Source organism: Mastomys coucha, unplaced genomic scaffold (genome assembly GCF_008632895.1).
Source record: "Mastomys coucha isolate ucsf_1 unplaced genomic scaffold, UCSF_Mcou_1 pScaffold20, whole genome shotgun sequence".
NCBI classification, from domain to species: domain Eukaryota; kingdom Metazoa; phylum Chordata; class Mammalia; order Rodentia; family Muridae; genus Mastomys; species Mastomys coucha.
Window position 1 is genome coordinate 89,409,548 of NW_022196903.1, and position 17,096 is coordinate 89,426,643.

The 17,096-nt window shown below is 41.4% G+C and overlaps 1 protein-coding gene and 1 long non-coding RNA gene across 2 annotated transcripts in view; one reads left to right on the plus strand and one right to left on the minus strand.

Annotated features, from left to right (window-relative positions):
- Suclg2 (succinate-CoA ligase GDP-forming beta subunit) overlaps nt 1–17,096 on the minus strand; it is a 262,194-nt gene that overhangs the window by 90,564 nt on the left and 154,534 nt on the right. Inside the window, exons 8-9 of the mRNA XM_031382679.1 lie at nt 12,267–12,428; nt 9,103–9,245 (exon numbers count right to left, since the gene is read on the minus strand). Coding sequence (XP_031238539.1) covers nt 9,103–9,245; nt 12,267–12,428 — 305 coding nt within the window. The remainder of the gene's footprint in view (nt 1–9,102; nt 9,246–12,266; nt 12,429–17,096) is intronic.
- On the plus strand, nt 15,236–15,793 carry LOC116099304. Its single transcript, XR_004122200.1, has 2 exons — nt 15,236–15,342; nt 15,678–15,793. It is a non-coding gene; the product is annotated as an uncharacterized LOC116099304 (long non-coding RNA).

A 17,096-nucleotide genomic window follows, 5' to 3' on the forward strand; every position in this document is an offset into this window, starting at 1 on the left:
AAAAATTAGAAAATTTGTAGTAAAACTTGAAAAATTTAGAAACAGAGATTATCATATTATGTATAATATGCCACACCCTGAAAGAGAAAAAAAATCTTCTCTCATATGTGGAATCCAGACTTAATTAAAACTTAATAGTTAAAATACTCCAAATACTAGAAAACAGAGGGCTATTGGAGAGATGAGGAGAAATGGAGGAGGGAGGAAGGATGGTAGTTGATGAACGGGAGTACATAGGTCCAGAGCTCAGATTACACAAGCTTGAGATTGTCACCCACAGGAATTACACATAATAGTTTGTATAAAATTTAAAAGTTGAAGCCAGGCAGTGGTGGTTGACGCTTTTAGTCCCAGTACTTGGAAGGCAGAGGCAGGTGGATTTCTGAGTTTGAGGCTAGCCTGGTCTACAGAGTGAGTTCCAGGACAGCCAGGGTTATACAGAGAAACCCTGTCTCTAAAAAAAAAACCAAAACAAAACAAAAAAACAAAAACAAAAAAACCCCAAAAGGAATATAGATAACATATCTATAAAAAAGTTAAAAGTTGAAACAAAGAAAACAAAAACAACAAAGAAAGATAGCTATCTAGACTTCTAAGTTTCTCAGTCTACGTGAAAGAATATTCCACTGTCAAATAGCCTGTAAGAAAAAGAATGTGGGGCAGTTGCTTCCAAAGCAATGAAGTCTATGCTGCACCACTTCTGGGTACTACCTAAGGAACAACTCTTGCAAGAGTTTCGGTGACCTAGGAAGTAAAGGTTTAGTTGGTCACAGGCAATCTGTCTATAGTGACTTAGGAAGCAGATGTTGACTTGTAGACAGGCAATCAGCCTACAGTGACCTAGGGAGTAAACGTTCACTTGTAGACGGGCAGTCAAATCTCTTTGCTGTATTTCTGAGTTTGCCCTCACAAAGCCTGGGAGGCCCAGAACCAAGGCAGACTGGAGCTGCCAGATTTGAGCTATTTGTCCTGGTAAAGCCTTTAAAACTTTGTCTGCTTCAGTTTCCCGTGACTCTGATTATAAACATGAACTACAGAAAAGGGAACACTGCTTTGTCTTTAAATATACTCTAAAAGCACAGCACTGCAAAATGCTTTATTTAGGGGATAATAATCCAAACCATTTATTACATTAAATGTCACTTGGGTAAACCTTGCCCTGGAAAGAGGGCATGTGGTTTTACTTCTCACCTCCAATTCTGGAGAAACTGAAGCACATCCTACAGGGGCCAGAAAGATAATCTCTTCTCAATTTATACCAAGCAATAACAGGTTGTTCTTTCAAATATGAATTTCATTTCTCTTATTAAACTGTCTTCTTGAACATCTGTCCCAACACTGGGAGTAATTGGGAGCAGCGGGACCAAGCACACTGGAACTCCACCAGCCCAGTGACTTGGGTTCCTTCCTGTCTGTCTGGGCTGGGGTCCAGAGCAGACCTTGGGCGCAAACTCTGCAGCCAATCCCACAACACCAAAAGGAAGCTCCACTCCCAGGTGCTCTGACACACCCAGGATCAGAGGTGAGCAGGAACCAACACTAGGAGTAACTGGGACCAGCGGGACTAGGCACACAGGAACTCCACCAGCCCAATGACTCTGGTTCCTTCTGGTCTGTCTAGGTTAGTGTTCTGAACAGACCTTGGGCACAAGCTCTGCAGCCAGTCCCACAACACACAGAGAAAGCCACACTCCCAGGTGTTCTAACAAGCCCAGGATCCCAGGATCCCAGAATCAAAGGATCACAGAGACAGCTTGGTTCTGAGGAGTTCTGACACAACCAGGATCACAGGAAGGACAGGCTCCAGTCAGATTTAGCAAGGGCAGGTAGCACTAGAGTTAATCAGATGGCGGGGGCCAAGCCTAAGAAAATAAACAACACAAACCAAGGTCACTTGCAATCATCAGAACCCAATTCTCCCACCATAGCAAGTCCTGGACACTCCATCACACCGGAAACACAAGATTCAGATATAAAATCACTTATCATGATGATGATACAGGACCTTAAGAAAGACATAAATAGCACCCTCAAAGAAATATAGGAGAACACAGGTAAAGAGCTAGAAGCTCTTCAAGAGGAAACACAAAAATCCCTTAAAGACTATAGGAAAACACAATCAAACATGTGAAGGAAATGAGCAAAACCATCCAGAATCTAAAAATGGAAATAGAAACAATAAAGAAAACAGAAAGAGAGACAACCCTGGAGATACAACACCTAGGAAAGAAATCAGGAGACATAGATGCAAGCATCACCAACAGAATACAAGAGATAGAAGAGAGAATCTCAGGGGCAGAAGACACCTTAGAAAACATGTCAAGGAAAATGCAAAAAGCAAAAAGCTCCTAACCCAAAACATCCAGGAAATCCAGCATGCACTGAGAACACTGTCATGGAGTCATGCGAGAAGTCGTAGTGCTTGTGAGAAAACTCCTGTGCCCTCAGTACCTTCAAACACTGAATTGTTCTTGGGGATGTGTTTCATGCTCCTCCTGAGTGCAGCAGACATGAGTGAGTTTACTTCTGATTACTCAATTAAATGTTTAAGCTATCCTTTATGTGCTTCTATAGAAAACGTGTTTTTGCCACAAGTAGCTTGTCCTAGCCACTGTCTACTCTATTTTGGTGAATCTTCTTAACCCTCATAGTATAAACTGTCTGATGCTCTGAATGAAGTCAGCTATTGTAGGATACTTTACTCCACCTCATTTTTAGGCCCTGTTCTTCAAGGTTCACACCACCAATTAGAAAGGCAAACACTCCATGTGTTTGAAAACAATGCAATTCTCATCAAAATTCCAACTCAATTCTTCACAGACTTGGAAAGAGCAATTTGCAAATTCATCTGGAATAACAAAAAACCTAGGATAGCCAAAACTATTCTCAACAATAAAAGACCTTCTGGTGGAATCAGAGCAATAGTGATAAAAACTATATGGTATTGGTACAGTGACAGGCAGGTAGATCAATGGAATAGAACTGAAAACCCAGAAATGAACCCACACTCCTATGGTCACTTGCTCTTTGACAAAGGAGCTAAAACCATCCAGTGGAAAAAAGACAGCATTTTCAACAAATGGTGCTGGCTCAACTGGAGGTTAGTATGTAGAAGAATGCAAATTGATCCATTCCTATCTCCTTGTACAAAGCTCAAGTCCAAGTGGATCAAGGACTTCCACATAAAACCAGATACACTGAAACTAATAGAAAAGAAAGTGGTGAAGAGCCCTGAGCACATAGGCACAGGGGAAATTTTCCTGAACAGAACACCAATAGCTTATGCTCTAAGATCAAGAATTGACAAATCAGACTCCATAAAATTACAAAGTATCTGTAGGCAAAGGACACTGCCTATAGGACAAAACAGCAACCAATAGATTAGGAAAAATTCTTTACCAGTCCTATATCCAATAGAGGGCTAATATCTAATATATACAAAGAACTCAAGAAGTTAGACTCCAGAGAACCAAATAACCCTATTGAAAAATGGGGTACAGAGGTAAACAAAGAATTCTCAACTGAGGAATACTGAATGGCTGAGAAGCACCTAAAGAAATGTTCAACATCCTTAGTCATCAGGGAAATGCTAATGAAAACAACCCTGAGATTCCACCTTATACCCACACCAGTCAGAATGGCTAAGAGCAAAAACTCATGTGACCGCAGATACTGGCAAGGATGTGGAGAAAGAGGAACACTCCTTCATTGCTGGTAGGATTGCAAGTTGGTACAACCATCCTGGAAATCAGTGTGGTCGTTCCTCAGGAAATTGGACATAGTACTACCTGAGGATCCAGCTATACCACTCCTGGGCATATACCCAGAAGATGCTCCAACATGTAATAAGGACACATGCTTCACTATGTTCATAGCAGCCTTGCTTATAATAGCCAGAAGCTGGAAAGAACTCAGATGTCCCTCAACAGAGTAATGGATACAGAAAATGTGGTACATTTACACAATGGAGTACTACTCAGCTATTAAAAACAATGAATTTATAAAATTCTTAGGGAAATGGATGGATCTGGAGAATATCATCCTGAGTGAGGTAACCCAATCACAAAAAGACACACACGGTATGCACTTACCCATAAGTGGATATTATTAGCCCAGAAGCTCGGAATACCAAAAGTACAATCCACAAACCACAAGAAACTGAAGAAGGAAGACCAAGGAGTGGATAGTTCGATACTTCTTAGAAGGAGAAACAAAAAACCCATGGTAGGAGTTGCAGAGACAAAGTATGGAGCAGAGGACATGAAGGAAGGACAATCCAGAGACTGTCCTACTTGGGAATCCTTCCCATATACAATCACCAAATCCAGACACTATTGTGGATGCCAGCAAATGCTGGCTAACAGGAGCCTGATATAGCTGTCTCCTGAGAGGCTCTGACAGTACCCGACTAATACAGAAGTAGAGGCTCACAGCCATTCATTGGACTGAGCACAGGGTCCCTACTGAATGAGCTAGAGAAAGGACCCAAGGAGCTGAAGAGGTTTGTAGCCCCATAGGATAAACAACAATATGAATATGAATTAACCAGTACCCTCAGAGCTCCCAGGGACTAAACAACCAACCAAAGAGTACACATGGTGGGACTCATGGCTCCAGCTGCATATGTAGCAGAGGATGGCCTAGTCGGTCATCAACAGGAGAAGAGACCCTAGGTCCTGTGAAGGTTCTATGCCCCAGTGTAGGGGAATGCCAGGGCCAGGAAGCAGGAAAGGGTGGGTTGGTTAGCAGGATGAGTGTGTGTGGGGGAATAGTTCCCCCTCAAGGGGAAACCGGGAAAGGGGATATCATTTGAAATGTAAATAAAGAAAATATTTAAAGAAGGAAAGAAAGAAAGAAAGAAAGAAAGAAAGAAAGAAAGAAAGAAAGAAAGAAAGAAAGGAAGGAAGGAAGGAAGGAAGGAAGGAAGGAAGGATGAAAGAAAGGATGAAAGAAAGGAAGAAAGAAAGAAAACAGCCCATTGGTCAAGCCTGGGTACAAGTGAACCTGTTCAGATGGCTCTCATTCCTACATATATATCTTAGGACTAAATGGAAGGTTAGAGCATGGCAAAGAACTGGACAGTTAAAACAACATCACAAGTTTCTGTTTTGGAAATGATCCTGAAATAATGTGCTTTCACATCTTCTTTATAATGGTGATTTAAACACTTAAAGACATCCCAATGATCAACATGTACATGAACTGTGTTTGAGCTTGCTGGTCACAGAACAAAGCCTTATTAAACCAACCGGGGTGTTGCCACACACCAGCTCGGATGCTTGAGATGGAAAGAACCAGTTAGTGCCACCCATGAAGATAAGGGAAAGGCAGCGAGAGCACACAGCACATGATACATTGCGTTCAAAACCAGGTCAAACCTTCACTAGAATACAGAAAGACAGTGATGGCCTTTCAGGTAAGTGCGAGGCAAGGACAAGGATTTAGGGGTAGTATACCCAGAGGCTCAGGGACATCTTTTGACCTGGTTGGTAGCTTCAAGAGTATTCCCAGCCAGTGAAAACCCTTCCAACTATGTAGTTAAAATTTGTGTTTCAAATAAATGTTTAGGTTAAAATACTGAATTTAAAAACACAGTGAAGATAAACAAGAAGACTCCGTAGAAAGCCCTCCCCCGAGGAGCAAGCATGTGCAAGCACGATTACTCTTTCCCGGGGTAGGTTATGCATATCCTTCCTTAAATATCCTAACTGATATCATCCCCAAACCAGCCCCTTCCAAAGAGAAAGATGCACATTTATTTTGTTTGTTTGTTTGTTTTGTTTTTTGTTTTTGTTTAGTTTTTCGAGACAGGGTTTCTCTGTAGACCAGGCTGGCCTTGAACTCAGAAATCCACCTGCCTCTGCATCACTAGTGCTGGGATTAAAGGCATGCACCGCCCGGCGCATATTTCAATTCTTATAACTAAGCAACCCTCTTTATGAAGCACTTTATAAAAGAGAGGAAACTGGGGCACACTGAGTTGAACAACATGTCCAAGTTTCCACAGCAATAAGTAGTAAAGGTTAACCCTTGGCAGTCTGGCTGTGGAGTCCCATAAGCAATGCTCTCTCTTCACATGTGGCCTTGGCTTTAGGCAGCATGCTTCCTTCTGGCAGCTGAAGGGCTCTGAAAGAGGCACTCTTAACTTGGCAACAAAGCAGGGAGCGCAGTCCAGGCCAGCCAGGTGCCTTACTAATACCACCCACCTACTCTTGCTTCTCACAAGTAGGTCCCCAGAGGCCAACAGGCTTGGTTAACACGGGCCAGCAGAGGGGTTACTGATGAAAGTGTGCCAACCGGCCTTTGCTTTATTCATGTACACAAGGTACTTCACACAGGCCAGATGCTGTATCTGGAATTCAAAACTGAGAATTAGAAATACAAGCCAAAGCATAATTTACAAAAACAAAAAACCAAGGACAACATTCTATATAGGACTTTTCTTTGAAATGTGTCCAAATTCTTCACAGATTACAGCAAAACTCTGCTTTCTGTCATATCTATGTCTATGTTTAAGAATCCTGTTTAAAGTTCTGCAAATGGAGATGAAGAACAGTCCCCGGCAGCAGACAGAGCCCATCATCTTTCTCTCCAGTTGGGCCCTGATGGAAAATACAAGAATAAGACACTGAATGATATATTCCCTGTGGAGTCGGCTAAATTACTGAGAAGACTCTTGGTTGAGACAGTTCAAGAGGAATTCGGTGCTATGTGCTATAAACAAATATATAAATTTGCTATGCAGATGCTTGTATTAAAACATGAAAACAAGCACTTAGGTATCCTAGGCAAGAAAAAGAAACGTACATACAATTCAGAGGTGCGGCTGACACTGTGGATAGAAACAGAATCTGCCAAATTTTTCTTAAATGACACTATGTTTATTACTTTACCAATAAAGTTATGTTGTGTTACAACAAACACACAGATGTTAAGACTGGATTTGGTTTAAGTTTAACACTAACAAGCTACTCATAATTCTGAGTTTCAGTGAATTAATTCTTACATCTAACAAGACAATACTTTGAAATAATTAGCTGTGAGTTCTTGGAAGCGCTCTTTCTAGGCAGGTGGACAGGGCTCTATCAGAAATAATTATGCCAGAACTGCAAGCTGTTTCTTTGCAAAATCAAATCAACTCATCTGTACCTTTCTGGTTGTGTTTTGTCTTGTCTTTTTTCCCCCCCTCTATTGTTCTCTTACTTGCAAGAACCGAACAAGGATTAAAAACACAAATTAATTTCCAAGATTTTTAACCAGCTTAGAAATTTCAAGCTTTGGAAAATGTTCTGGGACATGAGCTATGCATTCATTTTCCTGATATAGTGTGAGGAAAATAACTCCCACATCCCTTTATCCATCCCAGGATGACAGCCAATCTCAAAAAAGTTGAAACACTCCCAGCACTTGAAAATGTTCCATAAGGTAAAGTCAAATTTTTTGAAGAGACTATTTAAACAAAAACAATAAAAATGGCTCGGCTCGTCATTTTTTAAATTCCTTACACCCTGTAATTTTATAAAGTTAAATTCAAGAATAGCTCCTGAGATGTTCCAGAAAAGCCATGCTGCTTGTCTTGGTAGACTGAACCCTCAGTGGCTGTCCATCACTAATGTAAGTAAGTCTCACAGGTGCTAACAGAGCTTTATTCTAACCAATGTCTTCTGGTAGCTCCCGGTTCAAAGTGCCAGGCACATGTTTGTGGCACCTAAAGAGTGCCCCTTGATGCAGGGAATCTATAGGAGGAAAATGATTCTGCTCTTAGAAGGAAGCATGGAGAAGGCATGTTTGAGCAGCAGGATGGGAAAGCCATGGTGAGCAACAAACCCTACACAACACCAGCTGTGGGAACTGATCTTTTCCCAAATACCTTTGATGGATGAGTGCTTTAAACTACACTGGCTTCACTATTCCTGGACAACACTGGAGAACTGAAGAGACGTAACAACATCTTTACATTGTTTTGTGAATTAGAAGAAAAGAGTTAGCAAATTGTAAGGTAAATCATCCTTAGCAATTGCTAATGCACAAGAAATATTGACAAGCATATTGAATGTATGGAACCATACTGCATGTGAATGCAAACAGGCAACTGCCAGCACGATTCTTACTGAGAAGCATCCACTCGAAGCCAGGCGTAGTGCATGTCCTAGTAGGGGTGAGGCTGGGGGCAACTCTGGCTTGTTTTCATTTGTGCTGGCCTAGAATTCTTATGTTTTCAAATAATTTAGTAGCCAACAAAATTTATTGAATGCTCTAACAATACTGGCATAACAACTCCTGAATGAAGTTTAATACAAATGAATACGGCATACAGTTAGCCCCAAGCCCAGTTATGAGAATTAAATGAAAAGCATGAAAAATACAAGCTTTTAAAAAATGGAGACATTGTATATAAGAATTGAGTTTAGGCCTGTTATCCCTGATGATCAAGAAAGGACAATTACAGTAAAGCAAGGTACTGGCCCAAGAACTCATCAAACACCTGCAGTACCCTAACTGGCCACAGCAACGCTACATTCCACTCTGCTACACTGTAAAAAAGAAAAGTTATGAAAATAAACAACAGAATTTAGAGAACTACATTCAGTAATTTACTAACTTATCCATATGTTACCAACTGTCATAATTAAGGTTGCAGATTAAAGCACCTACAGAAACAGTCAGGCTATTATTTCTTCCATACATTATACACTGGGACTTGTGATCCTATAATTATATACATTTCTAATACCCTGGTAATATCTTCAGGATCCTTAAAAGAGGAATGTGAGGCTGAGTTCCTAAGTCATGTAAACACAGGACTAAGGCTTAGTGTAAATTATCCAAATTCTCAGCAGTCAACAGCACAGCATAACTTGACACTGTCTTTTGTGTTAAATTCCACCTCCTAAGACTTTGTGGGCACAGTTGCTAAAATGAGACCCAGAAGTGGCTTATAGCCCTTTAACCAAACAAAAGTCAAATTATCATGTACTGCAATAAATAGATAGCAGTATTTATACCTGAAGCATATGAGACATGTTGCAGCATGTTGCAAGTTGTTTCATCTGGAGGCAGGAGACTGAACACTATGCCATCTCCCTACTAAAGAAGCCTTACCTTGGGATCAGATGTGAGCAGTTTGAATGCTTGATAGACTTGGGCTTCCTTTACACCACCTCCAAGGTCCAAGAAGTTAGCTGGCTTTCCTCCATTCAGGAAGATGATGTCACAAGTAGCCATGGCCAGTCCAGCGCCATTGACTGTGAAATGCAAATAGCACATGACATGGAAACATTAAACAGCATGCAGTGGGGTGGAAACCCAGAGGCCAAAGGAGAACACTATCATTTCTAGGCCAATCTGTGCCCTGAATTGGGATTCAACTCATAAACTAATTTATGGTTAGCATTCTGGATAAGTATATCCAAAGAATAAATAACCAAACAAACAATCAGATAGAAATGAGGATCCATCAATAACTCAAATAAACAAGACAGGTTAAGGAGAGGAATCAATGTGGCTGTGGGTCCTGAAAAGGCTCCACATAGGAGGATGGGCAGAAAGAACTATGGCTGTGAGGAGTGTCTAGCCATTCAAATTCTGTGAACCAAGAGGAGTGTTCAGCTCGTCCCTGTGGAGATGCTCTGTGAATGTGCAATATACCAGTATCTTTGGAAATAAACCAGCACCTGATGGTTCTGCTCCTCTTTACCTTTGGCAGGCATGCATGCATTTTTGTATGAGCTCATCTATCCGCAGCAACTCAAAAGAGAAACAACAGGGCCCAAACCAGCATACCTTGCTGTTCCTTCTCCAGTAAGTGCAAGAAACACACTACATCACTACACACACTAACATCCCTGGAGCCCTAGCACTAGAACTCTAAAGATGGTAAGGCTGAATTCAAGTCACCCGGAGGTACACAGTAGGTACCAGGAGAACGTAGGCACACAGTACAATTCTGTCTCAAAAAGCAAAAACAAGGGGTAGAGAGATGGCTCAGTGGTTAAGAGCATATACTGCTCATCCACAAGACCTGAATTCAGTTCCCAACAACCAGGCTAGGCTCAACTGTAACTGAAGCCTCAAGGGATCCCTTCTGAATTCTAGGGACCATTTGCCACATGTATTTACACATATCTAAAAATAATCTTAAAAAGCAAACATAAAACTTAGTACAAGATCTTATTAACTAACCCAATATTCAGCCTAGAACAAAAGTATAACAATTTAGGGGCCTTTCTTAAGAACTACCGTAGCAATTTACACCGATATTCCTGCCTTTTAGAGCTAATGCTTACGGACCAACTACACTTCTTTTGCTTCTTATGCTTAATTATAGAATTACTTTCCTCAGGTGACAAGGGAGAAGGTACAGAAACTCAGCAAACCACTCAGGGTAAAGTGCCCTGGAATTTCCCCAGACGAGCCTGGGAACTGTGACTACCTTAATTAAGGTGGAGGAAATTAAAAATAGGGCGTGGGGACCTGTATCCTGGAGTGGGTTAATGTGTCCCCAGGCAGCTCAATAAATAAAGCATGCTTGCCCATCATAAAAAAAAGGGTATTTGTAATAAAAGATCTTCAAGTAGTGTGCAGTGTTGTTAATCAGAGTATGTGAGAAACATTCAACCAGAAAAATCTGTATTTAATTTGTTCTAAAGCCACCCCTGTATTGCCCCCTTCACAAATGCCTATACATGTTATGAGCACATTTACTTGTTGCAGAGGGTGTAAGCGATCTACGCTATTCAGATAGCGCTCCCATGTAAAGCAGGCGCTTTAGGTATCAATTGTAATTGGATGCCATTTTCCATTGTATCGAACAGCAAACTGTTGAAGACTCTTCACTTCTTAATATAATGATGCTGTTGTTTTAATGAGCAACAAATCTTTTTTATTTTAATTCCATTAAGATGAAGACCTCAGTTTCTAGTGCAATGAATTGTTTCTAGCAGAAACACAGTCATGTGCAATTAAGCCGGAAGGATATAAATCACAAACACTAGAAGCCATGGACAATAACTGAAATTGTATTGCCTCTACAGACCCATCTTATCTCAGCTGCATAAGCCATTTTCACTAAATTAGAGAACTATGATGGAGCCCATTGTTTGATTAATAAACTGACATAATGAAAGTATTTTGGCGGCTGGTTACCATTCGATCTGAAATGTTAGTGAAGTGATTAGAATTTATGTCCTGTGCTCCTTCCTCTGTGCCCTAGTTTGCATTAACTGTCAGCTTAACACAGCAGAGAGTCACCTAGGAAGGGAGTCTAAGCTGAAGGACTATCCAGATCTGACTGGCTTGATTGATGAGGAGGGCCCACTGTGGGTGGCACCATTCCCTGGGCAGGAGGTCTTGGGCTGTATAAGAATAAATTAGCAACTGAGCTTGCAAGTGATGTTTCTACTTCAAGTTCCTGCCCTCTTTCCCCTCAGTGATAGACCATGGCCTGCAAGCTAACTTTCCTCCCCTAAATTTCTTTTGGTCAGAATGTTTTGTCACAGTTACAGAAAGGGAACTAGAACACTCTGAAAAAGTAATTTTGTCTCAGAGTACAGTTTAAAAACAGTTCCTAGTAGACAGATACTGAATATACAGGGGAAGTTGTTGCTTTTACTAAAAAATTGAGATGCTTTAAATCAATGGTTCTTTTAATACATAAATTCACATGGTCATATGTGTGTATACATACATGTACATGTATGTGGAGGGCAGAGGTTGGTGTAAGAAAGATCTTTCCCTAAACCTAGAGATCACCAACTATCTAGACTAGAAGGCAGCAAGACCCCTCTATCCAGATCCTTCCCGTTCTCACACAACTGTGGCTATTACCATATCCCATCATGCCCAGTTTTATGTGGGTGCCGTGGATCCAAACTGAGACCTTCACATTCGTACAGCAGGCACTTACCACTGAGCTATCTCTCCAGCCTCTTATTTGGAGGGCATTTGTACATCTGACACCTGGAAACATCTGGGCACTTTCCTTGCACTGCTTCATTTCCATAGCTATCAGCTGTCTCTGGAGGAGAGGACTAAAACTGAACCTAATATCCTGGACAGCTCTCCAAGAGGAAACCATCTTCCAATCCAAAAGCTCAGCAGTGCCAGAGTTGAAAAACTGCTTTAAATCAGTGACTTGTCAATCACAACAGACTTTGAAACTGGTTTCCATTTGACACTATAAGAAAAACACCTATTTTAACAGCTATAAGTAAATTGCAATTCAGAAATCTTCTAAAATTCCAGACTCAGTGCCAGCACTTACTTACCGAAGCAGGCGATGTTCCCGTCTAGTCCTATATACTTGAGATCGTATCTGGCAGCTTCATTTTCAATGGGCTCATTCTCTGACTTGTCGTCCATAGCAAATATGTCCTTTTGTCGGAATTCAGCATTGTCGTCAAAGTTTATCTTGGCATCAAAACAGACAACTAAACAAAGAGAAAAGGAGGCCATACCTGAGTCTCTGGAGTCAATATAGTCAGTTACTCAGGCCAGCAGGTACAGGAGTAAGGAAGGCAGAAATCCTCATTCTCTCACACCATAGACAGGGAAGCCACTGATGCTTTCTTAACCTTTGACCTCTTAGGCTACAGAGACAAACAGGACAAGGTCCTTATTCTAAGGGGACTTACATTCTAGCAATGAGGACAGTAATTCCCATCTGTCAGTCTCTGCTCAGTAACACAACAAAGGTCACCAGCATTCACAACAAGCTCAGTTGGCACAACTGTCCCTGGAGTCACAGCTGCAATTGCATTACTTACTTACAGTTACTACTTAGCAGGTGAGCAGCACCTTTCCAGTTTATGCAGAAAGAAACAAGGGAATAATGGCAATTCTCTTTTTCTCATCTGTCCGGATAATTCCATGACAAAATTTGAATTTTATCAGTACCGTCTTACTACTCTAAAACTTCTAGACTTAATGAAAGTGAATGCTGTGTCAGAATATACATTTAATAATTTGTTCCTTAATTCTGATGCCTCTCAGTATTAATTAAAATTGAATATATTTAAGGTACACAGAATGTTTTGCTATACACGTGTATTTTGAAATGATAACTGCAGGAATCAGATTTACATATTGATCCTCAGAATTTTTCCTTCTTTTCTGCCTAAATTTTTGGGGCAAAAACACTTACAATTGCGCTCTTTGAACCATTTGTAGTATATATTACTAACACTGTAGCCTTGGTAAGACTATCTCTATTCAGCTGGGCAGTGGTGGCACACACCTTTAATCCCAGCACTTGGGAGGCAGAGGCAGGTGATTTCTGAGTTGGAGGCCAGCCTGGTCTACAGAGTGAGTTCCAGGATAGCCAGGGCTATGCAGAGAAACCCTGTCTCAAAAAAACAAAAACAAAAAAACAACAAAAAAAAAGACCTTGACTATTCATGGTGGGCCTTGGCTTTCTCACTTGTGAAGACTAGGGAAAGCAATCCCTAGTCTACAGACTAACTTAACCAGGGTAGATGCCATGGTTATGACTTCTCAGGTCTGCCAGTGCTAAGAAGCCAGCCATCACGGGCGCCACAGTATACATCCTGTGCTGGAGGCAGATCTCATGGTGTACACAAACCGTTCTGCACACAGCAATGCTCACTCTAAGACAAGGTTGGGCCATCACGCATCTTTGATTACAAGGATGCAAAGAGGACACTTAGGGGATGGCTTTGGGAGAGAGGACAACATCTGTGCTATCTGGACTCAGCATGTTTATTTCCCTTGCAGCAAAAACTTGTTGACTGTGCCACTGTGCCATCGTAACATTCTCTAATTGAATCCGAGATACGAACAAGCAGATGTCTTTGGTCAATATTTACAGATGTGCCAGCTTTTCTGAGAAGTACTTCACATCTGAAATGTGAGCCTTCCTTTCCCAGTACGCCACAGAGAAACAATGCACATGGCCAGATAATTCTACCGCCTACAAAGAAAAGAAAACACTGGTGCTTTATGGCACCCAGCACGGACAGGTACCAGGAAGATTTTATCCAGGTTCTCTTGCACATGACTCAAGCACTTGGAGCAGTTCTGACAGAACTGGTATATTAGCATTCAAGATGACTTGGCAGAATAATAAACAGGCCAAAAAAATCACATAAATGAATCCTGACTGACAAGAGAAAATTTTACATGGAAACTGGTATCTGCTTAAGTCCCTAGTCTTGCCACAAACTGCCCAACCACTGCCCACACTATGAACACATAGAGTGAATGGGTAATTATATTTCTACACTGGTGAAGTTGTAATGAAGGAATTCTGCAATTACCAAAGGAATTGGCCTGTGTTCTCTGCTCCCTGCAAAGGCACTTTCTCAGCAGTTAATGACCAGTATAATGATCAATAGGAAAGCAACTTCATTCTTGGCTTTCCACTGGGTTTATAAATACATTCTAATTAATTTATTAGTAATTTTAGCTCCTCCATTACTCACTGGCAAGATTACTTGTAAGTGACACCTTCAAAATGAATGGGCAAAGGCTATCAAATTGACTTTCTAAGTGAAGACTTGCAAATAAAAGAATTCTTGGTCAAGATCAATAAACCAGTAAATCAAAATAGTTCCAAGCTAAACTTTGCCCCTTATTATAAAGAATACAGTTGCAAGCAGCTCCAGTGAAAGGATAATTAATGGAGATGTATGCAAAGTTCAGCAGGCAGTCCCAACCAAATGCCTGCAAAGCATACTTTCAAAGGATTCTTTCTGGATTATGAAGCACATGCCAAGTGCAGACAGGAGCCTCTGTTTGCTGAGGAGCTAGAGAACCAGACAAGCAATCCAGGGCTTGAAAACAAGGTCTGTGTGAGCACCCAGAGTGGATCTTGGTGCTACAGTAATGTTATCTGGCTGGTAACAGATCAATGTGTGCAGGTCCAAGAATGCTGGGAAACTAAAACTACTGCAGTTATGAAGTTAGGTATGGAATTTAAGTAGGCAGAGCCAAGCTGGGCCTGATGGTATACACTGTGAATTCCACACTCAGGAGGCTGAGTTAGGAAGATTTCAAGTTAAATCCAGTGTGGCCTAAGCATGTACAACATAATAGTTTAGGTCTCCCTCTCTCTCCCTCCCTCCCTTCCTCTCTCCCTCCCCACTCCTCTCCTCTTCTCTACCCTCTCTCTCATATACTTTGCTCTGTTCAGTTATTTCTATATGACTAGGACAATATATTATGATGCAATAATTTGAAGAAGGAAGGACGTGTTTTGCCTGGAAATTTCAGTCCATCCTGGTGGCAAGGTATAATTAACCAGCTCAGCTGTGGTGGTGGAAGGATGTGGCAGTGACTGTTCACACCAAAATAGACCAGGAGCAGAGAAAAGAGGCAAGAACACAGGTATAGATAGAACCTTCAAAAGGCCACTTCTCGTGAATTATTCCAGCCAGCTATGTCCCATGTCCCACAAGTCTCCCCAGAGCCAGAGTCGTTAAAATGGCTTTGCAGTTAAAAAATGAGTGTAGAGGTGGGGTGGGGTTCAAGTGATAAAGACAGCAGTTTTCAACTCTAATTCTTGGCAAAGAGATCCTAAAACTCTTGTAACTTTCAGTGGGCCTACCAAGTAGAGTTTTCTTTTAAATACCTGGGATTTTGGCTCTGCTCTTGATACAGAGCTCTACACCCTCTGCACTTCTTTGGAAATAATTTAAAATATCCTTTGCTTTTGTCAACAGGTAGAAAGTGTTTCCCTGACTGCAATGAGCCACAGTAACAATTGGACCCAAAAGAAGAGCAGGTTGTAAGAAGACTCAAGTAAACTGGCTGGTCCCCAATACAGTTGTCACTAGCATCAATGGAGGGCATCAGTCTTATGAGACAGAACCCTTAATATGTGACTCTGACTCTCATTATAGGCATACAGGGTCAGAACGGAATTGAATAGTAGGATACCTAGCAGTTATCAGAGAAATGAAAACAGAAGTGGTCTGTGCTGAGTGTAGTAGGAGAAAAGCCCGTCACACATATTTCAAGGACACAGACATAGCGTTGAAGCATAAGCAGCTAACCCTGGCCACACAGTTTTCTTAAGCTCAGAGCCCTTGTCTATAAACAGGATCAGAGCTGCTGGTACCGCGTGGTGTTAGTGGAAGGAGAAGCTATGTATGGCCCCCAGCCTCACAGGGGAACATGATTACCAACATGGTAATTTCTGCATACTTCTTAGAGCCTCCCATCATTATAGCTCAGTTTATAGAACCTTCTTTTCATCTCTAGAAATTACTATAGTCTGTCTCATTCCCAAAATATCCCTAAACTTCTATTTGAACTAGACATAAATGAATGTCTGTTGGAGTTTTAACTGTGTACAGTCTACCTGAGGTACTTGATCAGCTGTTGTTTGAACACATTAAGAACATTCTCAAAAGCAAGAATTTCAATGACTAGTACTTTTAACAGAGTAACTGTCAAGGCAGAAATGTTTTAACTAAAGGATGTGAGGTTGTTATCACAGTTCAAATTGTACCATACATGTGCATATGGCCACAGTGGCTAAAGACACAAAAAGTTTCATATGGGCATCTGCATCAGGAGTGGCAAATTACGTCTCTCAAGCTCACCGCCTGTTTTTTATGTACATTTCTGTGCACATTTACACTTGTCTGGGGCTTCTTCACAGGACAATAGCAAAGGTGGTAGGTAACCACTGTGCAGACTACAAGGCCCCCAACCACCCATATGTTTCCTGACACTTTGTAGCAATAGCTACTTAGACACAACTCTCATCATATCTATCTTGCTTCAACAGACTGGTAATCACCCACAGCTATAACATTCTTACATAGTCAAGAACACACTTGGCTTAAGTAAGTCCTGCTATCAGGAAGGCTGAAAAAGAGAACAAACTAAATAAAGCTACACAAAAATGAGAGATTAGCCCCTGCATACTGATGGAATGATTTCAAGTTAAATTCTTGCTGTGCTGTGCTGTGCTGTGTGTGCTGTGCTGTGCTGTCCTGTGTGTGTGTGCTGTGCTGTGCTGTCCTGTGTGTGTGTGCTGTGCTGTGCTGTGCTGTCCTGTGTGTGTGTGCTGTGTGTGCTGTGCTGTGCTGTGTGCTGTGCTGTGCTGTGTGTGCTGTGCTGTGCTGTCCTGT